At 46.1% G+C, this 20,519-nt stretch overlaps 1 protein-coding gene across 1 annotated transcript; it reads left to right on the top strand.

Moving 5' to 3' along the window:
* The first annotated feature begins 849 nt into the window (after positions 1 to 849).
* On the top strand, positions 850 to 19,379 carry LOC127238561 (cytochrome P450 2B1). The gene is made up of 9 exons (XM_051207178.1): positions 850 to 1,059; positions 9,521 to 9,683; positions 9,837 to 9,986; positions 11,768 to 11,928; positions 12,709 to 12,885; positions 13,353 to 13,494; positions 15,152 to 15,339; positions 15,515 to 15,656; positions 17,754 to 19,379. The coding sequence occupies exons 1-9, from the start codon at positions 889 to 891 to the stop codon at positions 17,933 to 17,935; spliced, it is 1,476 nt and encodes a 491-aa protein (XP_051063135.1). The 5' UTR covers positions 850 to 888; the 3' UTR covers positions 17,936 to 19,379.
* Positions 19,380 to 20,519: the final 1,140 nt, after the last annotated feature.

The following is a 20,519-nucleotide window of genomic DNA, read 5'->3' as shown; positions in this document are numbered from 1 at the left end:
GACTGAACTCTATCAATTGTTATTAATCCCTAATTTAAAAATTGCCCTGCAGTGTGGTTTTATGGGTGCATTTTCTCAGCTGAATTCCTTCCTCTCAAATGACCCTAGAGTATCAAGTGGACATAAAAGGTAGCCAGCACAGGCACCCAGAGGTTCTGACGGCTCCTCTGCAGGCGTCAGCCTCTCTCTCCTGGCTCCCAGCCTCTGCACTCCTGATTCTCTTCCCTCTCCTTCCTCTCCCTTCTCCCATCTGCGGCTGGCATGGGCCAGGGAATACAGTGAGGACCCTGGAGAAATTGCATCTGCAGCCTCTCAAGGACTCAGGTTGGGGACTGCATAGATTCACCGAGAGACACAGGGGACCATGCAGCATTCCTCTTGTCACTTATTGCAATCACATTCCCATATGGAGCTAAGAGCATACAGAAGGGCCTGCACAGTTGAAGATTATACATGCAAACACACCCGAGACATGCAAGACTAGACCTGCTAGCATATCTAGACTCAAACACAGATACACACAGGTGCACATTCATATTAGAAAAGCATACAGCACACATTCAGGTCCATGCCTGAAACAGTGCTAATGAATATGCATGTGTGTACTCACCCCCAGAAATCTACAGGCATTACTCCCAATGCCCGTCTGTCCTGTGTATCTGTTTCATGGTGTCCCTGACAACATCTAGGGTGGGGGGGGGGTAAGGGGATGAGGAGTGAAAAGGTCACCGGCGGGGCAAGCAGGAAGTATGCGTGCTCACACTCCTGCACTAAGATGAGACAGGAGGCGGGGACAGCTGAAGTTGCATAACTGGGTGGAGAGGCAGCTTCAGCATAAAAGGTCCTGCTGGAGTGTGCATTGAAGTTGACATTGTTGAGACGGGAACCATGGAGCCTAGTGTCCTGCTCCTCCTCGCTTTCCTCATGGGCTTCTTACTGCTCCTGGTCAGGGGCCACCCAAAGGCCCGTGGGCACCTCCCACCAGGACCCCGCCCTCTGCCCCTCTTGGGGAACCTCCTGCAGATGGACAGAGGAGGCCTCCTCAATTCCTTCATGCGGGTAAGACTTTCATGGGGCCTTTGGGTGGGCTTGCCCCTGCTTTTGTCTATGGAGATAATCATCAGGACGAGCAAGTGACTCCTTCCAGGCCATAGGTTCAGGTGGGAAGGTCACTGGGTGTAAGGTGAGATGATAGTTGGTGAAGGATTGTGCACACATTTACGGGCTTGTTCTTGCTATGCTGGAATGGTGTGGGGCACTGTGTTTGGAGTGTGAAAGGTGTTCAGGTGTTGATGTGCAGTTGTGTAGAATTTCACTCTATTGGGACCTGTCTATTCCAGTAGAGAAAGAAAAATGTCTGAGGCATCAATAACCGGTTTTGCTCCTGTCAACAAAAGAGAGAGCAAAGATTAGCTTGAGGTGTTGAGGGATAAAGGGGAAGATAAGCAGGATGAGAGGTGAGTTAGGAATGCTTATCAGTTTCTTCCACTAGCTAGAGTTATATTTTCCAGTCTTTGCATTGATGCTTAACTTGGGATTTAATGCTGAATCGCCACTTCTTTATTAACATTTAATCATCACCCGTAGTCCTACCTTCTAGCAGAGAGCTCAAACAGTGGCTGAAGTTCCACTGTTCTATCTCTCCCCATGGTTGTGAATATCTCCCTCTTGAACCTTGTATTATCACCTCCTGGCTTTTAAAAGACTCTGTCCCCACCATTGATGGCAAATTTAGTTATTTTAATTCACATTTTTGGGACAGGGTCTCCCCGTGTTTTTTAGGTTGGTTTCCAACTCCTGATTAGCCTTGTGAATGCAATGACAAGTGTGGGTCACCATGCCCTGACATGAGTCTTTGATACATGTGCTTCCCACATGTTAGAAAGCTCAAGTCAACACCCTATTGATTTTTAAAATCCTTGGACAATTTAACATATGCATGTACTGGATCTCATTTATTTGTTTTCCCTCCTTTCCCTCTCTCCACCCTCTTTCTCTCATATTAACCTTTCTTTTTGCCAACAAGACCCTTCCTACCTTGATATCCTATTGTTTTTCCCCAATGAGTCTAATTAGTGTCATTCAGAGTGGGGTTATGTGTGGCTGATTGCTTGAAGACCACTAAGCACAAAGAGAAAGACACCTTCCAGGCTCTAACTTCAGGAGGGAAGGTTGCTGAGGCAAAGGTTAGATGCTGACTTCTCTACAAGCATGGGTTTGGCATATTTACTCATGAGTATCTCATGAGTGACTACTGCACCAAAGAAACACCTTTCCTCAGCACCACTAACTGTCCATTAGACCCACAGAGAGTGGCGGTAGCATGCTGTCATAGTGAGACAATGCTGCATCTTTTCCCTCATACAAATGGTCGTGAGCCACCATGTTGTTGCTGGAAATTGAATTCAGGACCTCTGAAAGAGCAGCCAGTGCTCTGAACCTCTGATCCTTCTCTCCATCCCCATGGGGGCACTGATCTTAATGACATGAACTCACAGAGTCTATGAAATGTGCAGTCAGCAGGAAATTAGAGCCTATACCAGCTCTGGTGTGATGGTTGGTTGCCCATCTAACTATATCTCTTTAACAATAAAGAGTCCTATGTTCCACCTCATGGCATGATAGAGGTAGAGTCAAGGAACAGAGCTGCATCCTGAAAACCCAGGAGATGACACCCAGGATTTAGATGTAGAGTAAACATTAATTAGATATCTGTTCACCTGGATGGTACAGCACACAGGCTAAGAAAAATGGTGCTTCTCCCCAAGGTTTACTTTTCTTTCACATGTATGAACTTTGCCTGCACGGATGCATATGTGCCACAGGCATGCCTGGTGCTCAAAAGAGGGTAGTTACAGATGGTGTGAGTACCATGTGGGTCCTGGGAACTGAACCCAGGTCCTTTGCAAGAACTGCATGTTTCCAGCTCCAGCCCCAGTTGAGTCTGAAGATCATCTGAGGTCAGTAGCGGTCTCTATAAGAAGTAGGATATGATGATTCCCCAGGATTCTCTGGAGGGAGAACAAATGGGCAAAGGCTGTTTCTGAGGGACAATGGGGGCAGATAAGAAGGAGTAGTCCAGGGTGAATGAGAACATGATGTAATGGAGAAGAGGGAGGTGTTGAATTTTGGGTCTGTGGGAAGGAACTGGCTTGACTGAAGCCAAGAACAGTAGGATGTGAAATGTCCACCCAGGCCAGCAAGAGAGCATCTCCTGGTGACTTTGTTCTCCATTTGTATAACAAGAGGCAAGAGGCTCAGTCTTTTATAAAGTAATGGGGTTTATGGTCATGAAATGATGCATCACTGGTTAGGGATGCTTGCTGCTTTTCCAGAGGATCCAGTTTGGTTCTCTGCACCCATATCTGGCAGCCAACTACAGCCTCTATCTCCAGCTCCAGAGGATCCGATGCTTCTTCTAACTTCTGGGAGTACCCACACCCATTGGGCACACATACACACACACACACACACTCACACACAGGCACACACACAATTTCACACATACACATATTCACACACACAGAAAACACAAACACACACGCATGCACACTCAATCACACATACACACATTCACATATACACACACAAAACACAAACACAAACACAAACACATATAAACACAAATACATTCACACAAATACAAAAATCACACAAACACACAAATACACACACAGACAATGAAGATTAAAGAAAGATTAGTTTACAATCATGAACAGAGAGTCCTACATCAGGCACTCCTTTATCCAGCGTCTGGTCAGAAACTTTCTCATGTGTTACAGTAAAGTAGAGGACAGAAGAGGCTAACTACATGGCATGGCATGGCCTTGTTTTATAATAACCCATTCTCTGAAAGTTCAGCCCTCTCTATGAGACCAGCATTGACCTATTCTGCACATCTGCCCCGAAGACCCTACTAGCCTTCAGCTCCCAAGGGCTCTGCCATCTCTTAACACAACCACATTGGCAACCAAGCCTCCATCAGAGAACCCACAGTGGACACTTTAACCATGTTCAAGACATATCACATGGAAGAAGCAAGCAGATAGAGCAGCTCCAGATAGATGGGTCCCAAGTGGCAGTGATGTCCCATGGTGAACCCCAGGAGCAACCAGCTCAGCAATCTCAAGTGTGGTGTGGATGAGCTCAGAGCAGGACTCAAATTCAGCTGCTAAAGGCCCTGACAGCTCCATGTCAATTCCAAATTGCTTGTTTTCTTCCACATGCCTGGGTTTGCTGGCATGGAATCTGGAATGTTCTCTGGGAGCTTTTGTTGTGGCTCAAGAAACAGGTCTACTCTCCAAGCCAGCTGTGTTGTTGGAATTGAGTGTGGGCTTTTGTTATGAGTTTTGTTCAGACTGACATTTTAAGTATGATGAAATCCTGTTGGCCAGGAGTAGAGAAACAAACCCAAGTTGTGGCCTCAAGTAATCATCAACATTTGGACTAAAAACATTCAACTGCTTTTCTAAGTCTTTAATTTTTTTAACCTCAAGGGCAGTCTTATTAGCATTTGAGAGGAAAACACCAAAGCAGGCAGGCTGTGAATCTTGGTGGCTGCCAGAGGAGGGAGATGAAGAGGACAATCGATGCTGCTTGTAGATCGCCACATGGAGAAAGAGGGCATGTGTGGGGGAATCAGAGAAGGAGAGAGGAAGCTCAGAGCACCAGGGAGCACAGGCCCAGCCTTTGGTAGAGATCCAGAAGGATTGAAAACAAAAGAAAAGGACAAGTGTGGCTCTCCGTTCTCGGGGAGCATCAGCTGCCTGCAGGTCCATGAGGGACAGGGGAGCCGAAGTGAATGAGCAGAGACAGACAGTGTGACAGGTCTCTGGGGAGACAGTTCGAGCATTAGCATAAAGCACAGTATACGTCTTAGTTATCATATGTGGAAGCATGGGATTACTCTAAAGCTCCCAGCACAAAGTCTAATTACCATATGGGCAGCAGGGGGATAGCTCTAGCAGGGAACTACGTCAAAGGTCACACAGAGATGAATCAGGCACCAGGCCCAGAGACCTTCTCCAAATAAGCAAAGGTAGAGAGCAGACATCATGCTGGGGAGGGAGTCCTCCTAGAGAGAGCTGCCAGGCCTTGGTAGACCACAACCTCTGACCAGCAGGGCCTCCCAACAGCAGAGGGACTAGAAAAGCTGCTGATGGGAGTTGAGGTTAATGGACAAGCAGCACACCAGTGCAATAAGGGAGTGGTCATTCCTCCCAGGTGCAATAAGGGAAAGATTATTCCTCCCATCTGCTTATCATGGTTAAAGTGAGTCAGCTTTTCCTTGGTCATGTATCTTGGGTGGGTGATTGATAGGGTCAGTAATTAACTCTTAAGGGTGGAGTCAATCTTTGGAGATGGTAAGAATATCCTGTCTCCATTCAGGACCAGAGGGAGGAGAGAGGAGGGATGAGGGAGGAGAGATGAACGAGGAGGGATGAGAAAGGTATGAGGAGGGATGAGCTTTTAAGGCTTCGTAACCTTCTCCTCTTAAGAATGGGCAGTCTAGAGGCAGGTGGACCTATGTGAGTTTGAGGCCAGCCTGATCTACAGAGTGAGTTCCAGGACAGCCAGAGCTACACAGAGAAACCCTGGAGGGAGGGAGGGAGGGAGGGAGGGAGGGAGGGAGGGAGGAGAGAGAGAGAGAGAGAGAGAGAGAGAGAGAGAGAGAGAGAGAGAGAGAGAAAGAGAATGGGCTCTCTAAAACAGTTTATGAGATGGGCTGAAATTTGGTGATGGAACATTGGTTTCAGTCACATATAGCTCCATGCAGAAATTCTCATTTAGGGGAAGACTTAAGAAGGACTGGGATTAGAGGTGGTGGAGGTGGTGCAGGAGAGGTGGCTCAGCAGTTAGAACACTGACTGCAACTTAAAGGACCTGGTTTTAGTTCTCAGTACCCCAAATAACCTGCTCACAACCATCCGTAACTCCAGTTCTAGGGGATCAGGCTTCCTCTTCTGGCCTCTGAGGGCATTACATTATGCATCACACTTACATATATGCAGGCATAACACTCACACAAAATGCATTGCACTCCCTTGGTAGTCTCACAAGACCATGCATGTGTGTCTGCTTACTAGAGCTCCTCATCACGCTTTTAAGTGTGACCCCTTATGCTTGATTCAAGAGTGGTGAACCTGAGGTTTATTTTCAAATGCTCTGACAGCTGTCGGTATGGTTAGAGTCACATTCTGAGGTCCATCTCATAGGGATCCTAAAGTCCTGGAGTGTGACCACTTCCTCTATCCTCACAGGCACTTCTTTAGAGTTCCATCCTATTCCCAGTGTCAGAACCTCAGGCAAGTGCTAAATCTCAGCAGTTTCTGCAAGCAGAAGACAGGTGGAGAGACATAGAGGAATCTATGCCTTTTGTAAGCTTCCACATGGTGAAACGTGAGTGGGAGAGCTTCAGAAAAGAGAGGGAAGCCTCAGAGAGTCAGGCGTATCAGCCCCAGCCCTTGGCGGGTCTCCGAAAGAACAAGAGATAGAAAGGAAGTTTTGGAAGAGTCATGACTTTCTGAATCAAGACTCAGAAGAGGGGGCAGGTCCCACGGTAGAGAAAGTTCTGCTAGGGGCTGCCTAGAATGTGGAAAGGAATGTAATTAATTATTGTTATTGCATCATTCTTGCAGGGTTTTGTTTGAGTGTATATGTACTTTGTTTCAGGCGGACACACCCATTACATGGAGGCCAGATGGAGGCACTGGTTGACCTCTGTCACTCTGTCTATTCCTTTAAGGCAGGGTCTCTCTCTTACCCTGGCCTTGGCATTCCCCCAGCTAGGCTGGAGAACAAGCCCCATCATCCTCCTGTCCCCACCTGCACCTTGGAGCTGGGGTTACAGGTGTGCTGGGGACTCCATGCTTATCACTGGGGTGCTGGGATACAAATCTCAATCGTCGTGACGTAGCATCGAGTGCCGGGCTGGAGCTACCTCTCCAGCTTCAGTTATACCGTGAAATGATTCCTTCTAATTTTGTGTGTAAAAGTGTTTCACCTGCACACATGTCTGTGTACCATGTGTGCACTTGGTGCCTGCAGAGGTCAAAAGAGGGCATTGGGTCCCCTGCAACTGGAGGGGAATATAGTTGTGAGCTACCATGTGGGAACATGAGATCCTGACTTCTGAACCATTTCTTCAGCCAGCCAAGTTTTAACTTTTTAGCTATAATATTGTTGAAGTTGATCATCAGCCTTCCTAATGCTGTAACCCTTTAGTACAGTTCCTCATGTGGTGGTGACTCCCAACCATAAAAGTATTTTTATTGCTACTTCATATCTGTAATTTTGCTACTATTGTGAATCATAATGTAATATGTGTTTTCTGTTGGTCTTAAGTGACCCTGTAATTGGATGGTTCTTTTCCCAAAGGGGCCAAGACACACAGGTTGAGAACCACTGCTCTAAAAGAGCACTTCTCCGTGACTTTCCACAATGAACACACTCTTATCATCGATGTGCAGATCACCACACATTGAAATTTGTCCCTGTCTTATGTGTTATGGTTTCTACCTTCTCACTATACTGACCCAGTGTGTTGACTTTACCTGATAGGCAGGTTGCTGTTTCACTGATGTACAGAATCCCCCAGTGTGGGCTCGCCACTGTCTGTTCTGTGTTTCGCTTTACTAAGAAGCTCCCTTCTAGAATAATCTCACTCATTTATTAGGTTACCATGTGTATGTATTTTTGTTGTTGTGCAAGCACTTGGAGGTGGAGTTTCTCTCTATGTTTATAATCAGCTTTGGAAATTATAACTGATTGTCCATAAAGGCATATTCTCTACTCACAGATTCAACCAGCTGTAGACTGAAAATACTTAGAAGAAATGCACTCCGGGCTAGGTGTAGCTCAAACCTGCAACCCCAGTACTTCAGAGACTGAGGCAGGAGAATGACAAGTTTGAGGCAACTTAAATGACAGAGTCAGCCTGGCTTACATAGCAGGATCCTGTCTCAAAACATAAACACATGTAAATAGCATATTTATTAAAATTTTTCTTAACACTATTTCACAAATAACATCAGGCACTGAGCATTGTCATAGGCTTTCATTTCTCTTAGCTGGATTGCAAGATAGAGTGAATTAAAGTTTACAAGAGAACGAGGGTGGGTTATTTACGAACACTGCACCCTTCTCCCCAAGGGCTTTCAGCACTGGGGCATTGTGTTATTCCTGGGACCAATTCCCTGTAGATGCCAGATGTTGGCATTGCTAGGTATTTTCCCAGATGTCTGCACTGTAGTCATGACTCACATGGGACAATCACTTTCCTGTCCCACGTAATCCAGTGGGTGTGTCAGAGTCATTGTGTTGAATGTTGTCAGGAAGCCTTGAACTGGATGAAGCTGGACCACAGGAAGCATGCTTCTTGATTGAGATTCCAGATCTGTCCAGACTGAAGGTTATGGGCAATGACCTGCATCTGTATTTACATCCATATCTCTGTCTCTGTGTATGTATGTATGTATGTATGTATGTATGTATGTATGTATGTATGTATGTGTCTTTCTGTCTATCTATGTGTCTATCCATGTATCTATCCATCCACATCCATCTCAGTGTGTATATCAATATCTCTATCTGCAGCAGCAGGTTAAGACCTCTCCCCTCACCAGTGAGAATTTACTTCAAACACCTGAGAAATAAGAAAGCAATCTCTTTCGCAATGCACATCTTGTTCTGGCCAACGTCCTAGAGAAACTCACCTCAAACAGAAAATTTTCACAGCTTCTGTAGGGCGTGGTCACGAGCAATTGTCATGTGCTGTCATCTGTAAATATCTTTCAGGTTCCGTTAGAGAGTAAGGTCAAATTTATCCAAAGCACCGCACTCAGTGCCACTGCCCTCCTGGAGGGTTACACCCTTCCTGGTAGGAGAACCGTCACTTCATGGTGGCTGCTACCCAGTGCTATTCCCTTTGAGTCTCCCAGAAGAACCTTGTCCTTTGATATGGAAATGGAGCCTAATTTGCAACAATCTTGACAAACAATTATTAACAGAAATATGTTCTCAGAAGCCTAAACTGCAGCATGCCTAATCTACAATCCAAGGTACAACTGTTTCTTACCATTTCTAAAGAGTCTGATTTGTTTAAAAGTCATATTAGAGGCAGCACTGTTTTGGCTGAACTCTACCTTGTGTAACTCAGTATTTCCTAAGCACGTTTGCTTTTGCCGAATCCACTGTAACTGCCATTCATTACTCTCAGTTTTTCCTATATCACGTCTATACCTTGGTCTATACCCTGGTCCATCTCCTGTACTTGTCCAGTGCTGCTATCATAGCATGAGTCCCACCCCACAGCCACACTAATGTAGTATTGCTCAGAATGTCCAGCATCCATGCAGACCTTTGTGGGGACGGAGTAACCCTGAAACTGCTGTGCCCTCAGAAGGGCAAGGGTGGGCAGGAGAGGGATTCCTACTTACCAACCTGTGTCTAGGTGTTTTCACAGTGTAACTGCAATGTCTGCACTGACTAACCAAAACCCTGGTTCCCTTATGCTTGGCAGCTTCGAGACAAGTATGGAGATGTGTTCACAGTGCACCTGGGACCCAGGCCCGTGGTCATGTTGTATGGGACAGAGGCCATAAGGGAGGCTCTGGTGGATCAAGCTGAGGCTTTCTCTGGCCGGGGGACAATTGCAGTTGTTAAACCTGTCTTCAAGGACTACGGTAGGAGTCTCAAAGTTTGGGATGAGGTGGAATGGGGAATGGGCACAGAGAGTGGAGAAGACGGTGGAAACGTGGACAAGGGCTGGGGAAGACCAGGTTTCCTTGAACTTCCTCTGTTCTTGGAACTTACCCATGCTTCCCCTACTTTCTCAGGCATGATCTTTGCCAATGGGGAACGCTGGAAGGCCCTTCGGCGATTCTCTCTGGCCACCATGAGAGACTTTGGGATGGGAAAGCGGAGTGTGGAGGAGCGGATTCAGGAGGAGGCCCGATGTTTGGTAGAAGAGTTGCGGAAACACCAGGGTGAGTCCCGGAAAAAGGGCATTAAGAAAGTTGGTTAAGTAGGAACATGAGTGCACAGCCAAAGAAAGATATACATCACACATACCACACACACACACATACACACACACACACGCACACCAACACACATACACACACACCAACACACACATACACACACACACCAACACACACACATACACACACACACACACTGCAACACACACATACACACATCCCAACACACACACATACACACACACTTGTGAGAGGATGATTGGGGGAGAGAGAAATACAGAAAGACAGAGAAAGAGATGCAAAGCTCGCGGTGTCCAAGAATAACTCAGAGATGTAGACTGAGTGATTCACATGCTGGCTGCTTATGTTCAGGGAAATCAATGCCTGGGTAAAGAATATGTGTCATTTTGGCATGATAGCACACACCTGTCATCCTAGTACTCAGGGGGCTGAGACAGGAGGGTCATGAATTCAAAAGTAGTGTGGCTACATCATGAAATCTTTCCTCGAAGAGGAGAAGGGGGTTGATGCTGTGGGCGCAGCTGAGGCATGCTGGACTTGCCCAGCACGCAGACGGTTCCCAGTCTGGTCCCTACCACCACAACGCTGGCATGGTGATGCATGCTGGTCATCTCGATATAGCTGAAGTGGAGGCAGGAGTTTGGGTGCTGATGTCATCCTGACTTTATGTGGTATACCAGGCCATCTTGGTTATATTAAATAGTCTCAACACATTGTCTGTGTCCTAGGCAGGTGTTGGAAGCAGCGGACTGTGGTTTTTTTCAGGTGGATCTCCTGATGGTGTTTTACTTTGTGGCAGTCAGAGCATTTCTGGGTACTTATAGAAACTTCCCATCAGGGCTACAGTGGTGACCGAGTTTGTTTTAGCACCTCATTCCTCCCTGCCGGCGTTCACCCTAAGATTTCTCAGGAGACTATGAGAAGGGAGGAGAAGGAATGTAGGGACTGAGAAGAAAGGATGAGAGAGCAGGGTGACAGAGACCAAGAGTCTGAGATGGAGCAAGAGGAACCAAACGAGAAAAGACAGGGGAGCGGGAGTGGGGGAGGAGAGGGGAGGAAAGGAAAGCAGGCTCCAGGAGGGGAAAGAGAAAGAGAGAAAACGCTCAAGACCTCTATACAGGAAACCAGAGACAGATCAAGGCTCACAAACACCAGGGAAAGATCAGCAGAGGAATCGGGGACTACAGACAAGCGAGACCCAGACAGAGAGGGGCAAATGGCCCAATATTGTTGGGCTGCCAACATCCCTTCCACCATGAGGGTCCATGATGGAACCTAGCATTCAAAGGCAGCCGCAGCAGGTGCTGATGGTTCTTGGAACACCACAGAGCCTAGAATCAGAAAGTAATGGGGAAAGACTTGCAGAGGAGAGACTTCTAAATCCACTTAAGCAACCAGAGGGAGTTAGCTTGCTGCCCTGGGAGGAGGTGCAGGGTAAGGGCTAACTTACACATGTTCTCCTTCTCAGCTCCCCGGTATGAATCCAGTCCCAGTCATGAGTAGCTGTGTTACCTTGGAGAAGTTAGCTACTGTCTCTGTGTATACAAGTAGCATTGCATCCTCTGTATAATACTGAGAGGAAACTAAATAAAATGGTGTGTGCAATCTTGAATGCAGGACCTGGAGCATCATCTGTTCAAATGGGGTAGCGGCTGTTGCTATTCTTTGTGTAGTGAGTGATGGGGACAGCTTTGCAGAGATGGGGACAAGGCCAAATATTTCTCTTCATGTCATGTCTCCCGTCCTGCATGCTCATCCTCCAGGAGCCCCCCTGGACCCCACCTTCCTCTTACAGTGCATCACAGCCAACATCATCTGCTCCATTGTCTTTGGAGAGCGCTTTGACTACAAAGACCGCCAGTTCCTGCGCCTGCTGGACCTGTTCTATCAGAGCTTCTCACTCATCAGCTCACTCTCCAGCCAGGTCAGTGGGTGGGAAGAGAGAAGCATCTGTAACGAGTACGGTTTTTCCGCCTGCCAAGCATCCAAGGCAGAGGAAGAACAGGCTGCTCTGTGGGTGAAGAAGGGAGTGGCCTAGAGCTGGAAGAAAGGCAGAGACGACATGGAGGGAAGGAGGTTGAGAGCAGGAGTGACAGAGTGATGGGGAATAGGGTGGAGAAAACATGGAGAGGCAAGGACCTGAGGTCTGGAGGGAAGGAGGTAGAGTGGCTGACGTGGTAGAGAGACCCGAATGCAGAAACACAGCTCCATCCAGACATGAGAAAATGATGACATGGGGACTGTGGCTGGAGCTAAGAGGGCAGAGGACTCGTCTATCATGTTTCCATTCCTGGGTTCATCTCTAGCACAACATAAGGCAGGCATGGTTGGTACACGTATGCAATCCCAGTGCATGTGAGATCAGAGTCAAAGGCCACCTTTGGATAAATATTGAGTTTGAGGACAGTCTGAAAGATAGGAGACCCTGATTGGGAAAAAAAATGGATGGATTAGGAAAGAGAGATAAGAGAATTCAAGAGAAGTGCTGGACACAGATTCAGAGGGAAGACTGACAGCAGGCCCTGTGTGATTGGAAAGGAAGGAACAAGAGAAGACGAGGAAAGGATGCGGAAAACAAAGGGAGGGATGTGGAGAGTATAGGAAGAGAGCGCAGATCCTCATGAAATACGGGGATCTAGGAGCACATCCTGCTTCTCAAGACCTGATAGCTCCAGGTGACCTTCCGGACACTTCTTTCCTGCAGGTGTTTGAGCTCTTCTCTGAATTCCTGAAATACTTTCCTGGTCCCCACAAACAAATCTCCAAAAACCTCCAGGAAATCCTTGACTACATCGGCCACAGCGTGGAGAAGCACAAGGCAACGTTGGACCCCAGCAATCCAAGAGACTTCATCGATACCTACCTTCTACGCATGGAGAAGGTGCGTCCTGCATGAATGGGAGGGGATGGGTGGCAGTGATGGCTGAGGGGTGAGAAGAGGAAATGAGGGGCAGGGGTGGGGGATGAGAGACAGGAAATGGAGTGGAGGAGATGCAGAAGCATCTGGAAAATGATGAAAGAAATAGGGAAGAGAAAATGAAATCAGGAGAAAGAAGGCTGTGGAAGAAACACAGGGCAAGGGACAAAAGGCAGAAAACACCTCAGAGTAAGAAAGAGCCTGGGACACAAACCGTGATAAACTACCAGAGGGCAGAGTAGAGAGAGAAACAGAACACACAGGGACCAGGTGACATCGCCGAGGACTGAGAGACACCATGTGGTCCATAGAGTGAGACGGAAGGACAGTGCCAGGATGTGTGTGTGTGTGTGTGTGTGTGTGTGTGTGTGTGCATCCCCCTGCAAGGTTCCAGTCACCCTGACCCTCCCTTCTCTCCCATCTGGAACCAGGAGAAGTCCAACCCACACACGGAGTTCCATCACCAGAACCTCATGATCTCCGTGCTGTCTCTCTTCTTTGCTGGCACCGAGACCAGCAGCACCACGCTCCGCTATGGCTTCCTGCTCATGCTCAAATACCCCCATGTTGCAGGTGCGCCCCAGGAGGCCAGCTGGGGACTCTTCTAGCTCCCTTTTGGCTGTGGAGGTCTGTGTGGATGAGAGAGACCTGGGCCTCTTCCACCTGGAACTCTGAAGGCTTTGGTCTACTTCTAAACTAGGGCAGCGCTGTGGGTGGTGCGTGAATGAACCCTCAGCTGATCTGTTTTCCATTGTTCTCTCCTGTCATTTAAACGTTGATCCATCCATCCATCCATCCATCCAACCATCCATCCATCCAACCATCTATCCATCCACCCTTTTAGCCATCCTTCTATCCATCTATGCACCCATCCTTCCTTCCATCCTTTACGTATCTTTCTATTCATCTTTATTTCCATGCTCCTGTTCAATCACTTTCTTACTCTGTTTGTTCACCTACCTATCTGTCCACCCATTAACCTGTCTGTCATCCACCTATCCCTTCATTAGATTTTACATGCCTCTGAACATTTATCTATCTATCCAAACACCTATTTATTCAACCATCCTTCCATCTACCTACCTATATGCACTTATTCACAAACACACATACACACTCATTCTCATTCTTTGAGTCTCTGTCTGTCTGTCTCTCTCTCACACACCCCTATAACCCACCTACTTGAGCATACGTCAATCCACTGTCCAATTGATTCTTCAATCACCCAACCAAACATTTCATCCATTTATTTCAGTTAATCAACTTCGTTTTTCCTTTGATCAGTGGAACTGAATAAATTATCCATTACTGATTTATTCACACACTCATGTATCCTTCTATCAACAGGTGACATTCCTTTATCCATTCACTAACTGGCCTTTGAATTCATCTTTCGTTTGTTTATCTATTCCTCCATTTATCCACTAATTGAATCATCTGTTGTCTTACAAGTTGAATACACAATCCAGTGTGTAGTCTGTTCATTTCCTTAACCTCTGAATCTGTCCATTTACTTCTTGATTTTCTATTAATTTTCTTTGTATTATTTTTTATATCCATCTATTGAGAGATTCATTTACTAATCTATCTACTTCTCTGTTATAATTCTGAGGTTACAGTCTCGAGTTCTGAATATAAAATTACATGCAAATTTATGGTGCATGTGAGAGTGTGTGTGCATGTGTGTGTGTGTGAGTGGGCGTATGTGTGTGTGTGCATGTGTGAATTTGTGTTTATGTGTGTGTATGTGTGTATATATGTATGTGTGTGTATGTGTGTACATATATATGAGTATGTGTGTGTGCATGTGTGTATGCGTTTATATATGTATATATATGTGTGTGTACGTGTGTGTGTATGAATACAGGGTCAGTTTATTCCCTTGCAAAGGTGAGAATATTTACTGCTTTTTTCCCCTCACACTCCCACACCAACATGGTTGCTATGCTATGAATTTTCCATATGCAGTATCCCTTTCTGTATGTTCCTCTTTCATTTTTAAAACCCTGATGAAATGAGGTTGAAACTACAGAGGAGAGCTTTAATTTAGTTTTAACATGGGCACAGAATGACAGTTTCTTAAGGGAAGGACAGTTGTGTACACTCAAGTACACTGAGCTTTTCAGGAGAGTCTCCTTGCTGGACTCTTTCTTGGGATATTGCTGATAGAGTAAAATTTCATAGCTACAAAGCTCGAAGACTAGATTCACTGTCCCTCTTTGCTGTGCAGAGAAAGTCCAAAAGGAGATCGACCAGGTGATCGGCTCACACCGACTCCCAGCCCTTGATGACCGCACCAAAATGCCATACACTGAGGCCGTCATCCATGAGATTCAGAGATTTTCAGATCTTATCCCGATTGGTGTGCCACACAAAGTCACCAAAGACACATTGTTCCGAGGGTACCTGCTCCCCAAGGTGAGACCCTCTGCCATCCCACAGCTCTACTTCATGAGCCTCCTGCACTCCCCTGAAACCTAGTATCCATCTGTTTGTGGTTTCTCAGCATTCCTTAATTTTTATTGATGGATTGGCTGTCTGCATATGTGAGTCAGGGCATATTAACACCTTTGTATCTTGTGATGCCTCCTAGGACACCGAAGTGTACCCCATCCTGAGCTCAGCTCTCCATGACCCACAGTACTTTGCACAACCAGATACCTTCAATCCTGACCACTTCCTGGATGCCAATGGGGCCCTGAAGAAAAATGAAGCTCTTATGCCCTTCTCTATAGGTGAGAGGGACCTGTGCTTCCTTTCCCAGACACCAGAGGAAAGGCTCATCCTCCAGGACACAGACAGGGCTAGGTCCATGTTTACTGAGTGTATTCCAGCTGCTCTGCCTGAACCATCCCATTCACCCTGGCTACAGTCCCACAAGGGGACTCTTGAACTAAAGGAACATTTTGGTCATGAGGCCAAGGTGTGTTTCTCTGGCTCTGGTTTCAGAGTCAGGCTGTAGGCTCAGGACTGAAGTGTTTCCTTCACTGGCTCAGGTTTAAGGCCAGGGTGTGTTTCTTTTACTGGCTGTGGGTTCTGGCTCTGTGTGATAGATTTATGGTCAGGGATTGGTTGCTTCTTTGGCTGGTCTCTATACCCTACAGTACTCTCCTTATGAGCCTCTATACTCTCTGTTCTCATTCTCTGTCTGAGGGATTCTAGGCAAGTGCTCTGCTGCCGAGCCATGTCAGAGCGAAGAACTGTCTAGTCTTGAGTGTCCAAGTGACCTCAGTGACCCTGGGCTTAACCCTCCTTCCAGCTCTGTCCAGTGTAATGGACTCATGTCATATTTCATCTTCAGAGTTGTGGATATGTGACGTGTGAGATAAAAGTGAATTGTCCAGATAACAGACCCGAGTTTAGGAAGGCAGTGGTGTGGGAATCAAGGGAGGTAAGAAGAAGGCATGAAGAGATGCGTGACTACATAGGGTTAGGCATAGCTAGGATGTCAGTAGGAAGTTTACGAAAAGTAAACAGAAAAGAGATAAAAAGACACATAGCAATGATAGATACAGACACAGGCTCAGACAGGCTGCTGCAGGACACAAGCAAGCAAGAGAGTGAGCAAACAAGCATGCCAAAAGGACATTAGAGCCAAAGAGATAGGAACCCTGTCTAAGTGTCCAGCTCCAGGCTTTTGGACACTGTGTTGAGAGTGAGACGAATCATTAAAAGCTGCTCTGGAAAAATCTGTTCACAAAACCAGTTCTGAGAGAACCATCTCAGAGAGCAACTCCATAAAATTCTCAGCTCATGTAAGCTATGTTCTGTAAATGGGATTCCCGGGGCATAGTGTACTTTCCCTATACACCCATACACAGGTACAATTTCTCAACAGCTGGAGGGCACAGGCGTTGCTGGGCAATCCCTCCTTCACCTAGAGGACTGAGGCATCAGTTGCAGATGAAGAATCACTGAGGTACAGGGCAGGTGTTGGAGCCTCTGCATAGGTGTTCAGGCTCCCATTGCTCTGTGGTGCTGGATGCCTAAGGTGATGAGCCTGTACAGGCTCCTTATACCCCTGAGAATCCAGTGGATGCCATAGATCCCTTATCATGTGCCCCTGCCCCGTCTCAATTGTAGGAACAATTGTATTTGGGAACTTGTGGATCTCAAGCTGAACAAGGACAGAGTGAGGGGAGAGTGTGTGTTGGGAGAGCAGGAGGGAGGAGAGACAGAAGGGATGCACAGAGACAGAAGGGATGAAGTCCAGGCTGCTCTGAAGGCTTGGGACCCCAAGTGCTGCACTTAGAGATTGTCCCTCCATGTCTGGCTCACATAGGACCTTAGCACCATCCAGGTGTTAATCTAGGAGTTTTGTAAACAGAACCTTCACCCTTGGGGCAGACAAGTGAGCTGGGTATCAATTCCCTCCCACGAGAAGGGAAGGACAGTAAAGGTGTTGCATTATACATGTATGCTAGAAATCAGTCAGAGTGACAATGAGACATCCACCAACAAATTGCCACACATTATGATTTATTTATTCCTCTCATACATGGTTACATGCATAGACATGTGTGCTATGATGTGTGTTTATGTCAGAGGACAACTGTGAGTGTTGGTTCTCTCCTTGTAGCACGTGAGTTCAGGGGACTGAACTCATATCCTCGGGATTAATGGCAGCTCCTTTCCATGGTTAGACATTGGTGCTGGCTCTTGAACAGTTCTTTAAGGATTTGGGAATCTCTTAACATTGTCACTGAATTGCAGGTTGAGGGTCAAACCTTCTTATTCATTGCAATGGGCAGAGTTGTCTGGGTTAGGAATGTGACAGTGTGAAGGTTGTATACTGCCCTGGGGCTCACATGGCTCATCCTCTGTGCCCACAGGGAAGCGCATTTGTCTTGGAGAAGGCATCGCCCGCAACGAATTGTTCCTTTTCTTCACCACCATCCTCCAGAACTTCTCCGTGTCCAGTCCCGTGGATCCTAAGGACATTGACCTCAGTCCCAAGGAGAGTGGCTTTGGCAGAGTGCCCCCAACATACCAGATCTGCTTCTTGGCCCGATGACTGGGCTGAGGTGGCCAGGTGTCTCCACTCATGTTATAATGGCCCCATGTCTGCCTGTGAGAGACCTGAGGGAGACCAGGTCCTAGATCACTCCTCACCTCTTCCAACTTCCTGCAGTTTCTCCAAAGCTCTGAGATGTGTTCTCTGCCCTGGGAATGGCACTTGATGGAGGAATCCATCAAGTGATTGGGTGAACAGAGGGACTTTGGAGGCCACATGTCATACTGAGTCACTCCCCTATTGCTCTCAGCAGCCACCATCCCATGTGTCAGCTCCATGTGCACCATGACATAATCTAATGGGCTCTGTGTATGGTCTGAATTCAGCATGTATGGACATGTCTAATGTGTATGGTTCACATAAACACAATCATGTGGTGCCTGGCTTTGGTGTCTGGTGTCCTTCACTTCACACAGTATCATCTAGGTTCCTGTGCTTTGCAGCCCACAGTCACACACCTCCAAGTGCTTTTATCATGGTCTTTCTCAGAAAAACAACAATTGAATTGTTTCATGTGCTCTGCCAGCAGAAGGTATGGCCCAGATTTAGTGTGGGTCTTCCTGCTTCTAATAATCTGATAAGAAATCCCTCACAGGAGTGTCCAGAAGCCTGGGTTTTAGTTTAACTAGAGACAGTGAAGTTAACACTCACGAGCAGCCATCACAGTGCCAGTCCATGGTCTCCTGGCTAGTCTGACCTGTGACCTCTTGATAGTCTACTAACTAAGATTCTTTCTGAAAGAGCTTCTTGCTGCAAACTCCATCCATCCATGCCATGTTTGGGAAGGGGCAGCCTGCAGCTTTGTTTCCTGCTCAGCTGTGAGATCCTGGAGGAGCAGGTGGTTGATACCAGGTGTTTCATATAGTGGATGGGTAACCAGTAGGTACATAAACAACTCAATAAAGTGACGAGGCCAGTCACTCCTTCATCTTGCCTTAGGTGCAGCTCGCCCTTGTATGTATCTGTCACTATTCCCTTCTGATGACTAGAGAAAATCCTTGTCCCCAGAGTGTCCATGTGGACCCCAGTTCTATGAGTCATCTACTCTCTCTGTCTCGCCACCTTCTGACAGAAGCGTCTGGGAGCCCCCTTTGAGTGGTGTCCTGTTATGAGTATGTTTTCCTGCTGCCCTGGTCCCAGAGCCGCGCCAGCCCCAAATAACACACAGAGACATTGTATTAGATATAAATGCTGTTGCCCTGTTACTAGTTTCTTATCAGCTAGTTCTGTCTTAAATATTAACCCATATTTATTAATCTAAGTACTTCCACATGGTCTTATCTTACCAGAGAAAGAGAGTCCAGAGTTCTCTCTTGGTCCTACACCTTGAATCTCCCCCTACTACTTCCCGAATCCTCCTTGTCTCCTAGTCCCACTTATCTTGCTTTCCTATTGGCCAATACTGCTTTATTCATTAACCAATAAAAGAAGCATATTTACAGAATGACGACTCCTCTTTTCTGCCTAAAATAAAAAGATGGGTTTAAACCTTACCATAGAAAAATATATAGCAAAACAGTTATCAAATAAGAAGCACAGTTAATAATATTTAGCCCATTAACATTTAGCAAGATTTAAAGAAAATATTCCATCATCTATCCTACCTTTGTTGAGTTTTAAGTTCTATATGTAACTATCTTTAATACTAATTAGGGAAAACAGTAACTATGACTATCTGTCTACAACTTTATCAAATACCACAGAAGGCTAATATATAAACCCTAGAATTGACAGAGACAACTCACTGCCTGATCAGTCACCCGAAGTTCTTCTGTAATGTTTCATCGTTAGCCTTTAGGCCATAGTGTGTCTGGCAGACTCCCCAGCAAAGCAGGAAAGTTAAACTGTCTGCCTATATTGGCAGTTTGTCAGCCATTTTTATCTTTGTCCTGCAGACTGTCTGGAAGACTCTTCCATGAAGCAGGAATCCTGTAGCAATGTCCATCTTGTTTCAGCAGTCACTTTTCTGTGGATCCTGTATGTCCAGTTTATACAGTATAAAGTCCAACACTCCAGACAAGAGCAGTATCTTGACCAAATGGCTAGTCTTGCCATATTGGAGGCAAACTCCATAATGAGGTTCTTTGATGCCCATCTTCCTTTCTGACACAGGAGCAGTGTGTCTCACTGTCAAGAAAAACCCTAAACCATTTTAAATGCCATATTCTGTTGGTCTTTGAAAGGTATGAAGACTGTCTAGCCATCTCAAATATATCTTGAAAACCTAACTAACTTAAAACTTAGTTTTGACTATCATAGGTAACTATCTATACGCTATACTAAATTATACATTATATTTCTAAATGAGCTATATAAACACAATACCTAATTAAGAGGAGAAATGTACATATCACAAAATTAACCTTAAATTATATCAATAAATGAAAATCCATTCCAAAACAAAGTACTCATATCTAGACCATAATCCCCATTTACCTTTAAAAAGAGATTGGTTGTGGTCACTAACCATTTATAAACACAAACATTTATAAACAATATTTGAGAATTTGGGCATCATTCTTTCCAAATTGCTTCCTGCTGGTAGAGGTCTCTACCTTGGGGAATCCTAAGAAGATGTAGAAAT

This window comes from Phodopus roborovskii, unplaced genomic scaffold (assembly GCF_943737965.1).
Source record: "Phodopus roborovskii unplaced genomic scaffold, PHOROB, whole genome shotgun sequence".
Classification (NCBI taxonomy): domain Eukaryota; kingdom Metazoa; phylum Chordata; class Mammalia; order Rodentia; family Cricetidae; genus Phodopus; species Phodopus roborovskii.
Note: the sequence above shows the minus strand (reverse complement) of the source record. Positions and strands in the feature narration are given on the sequence as shown.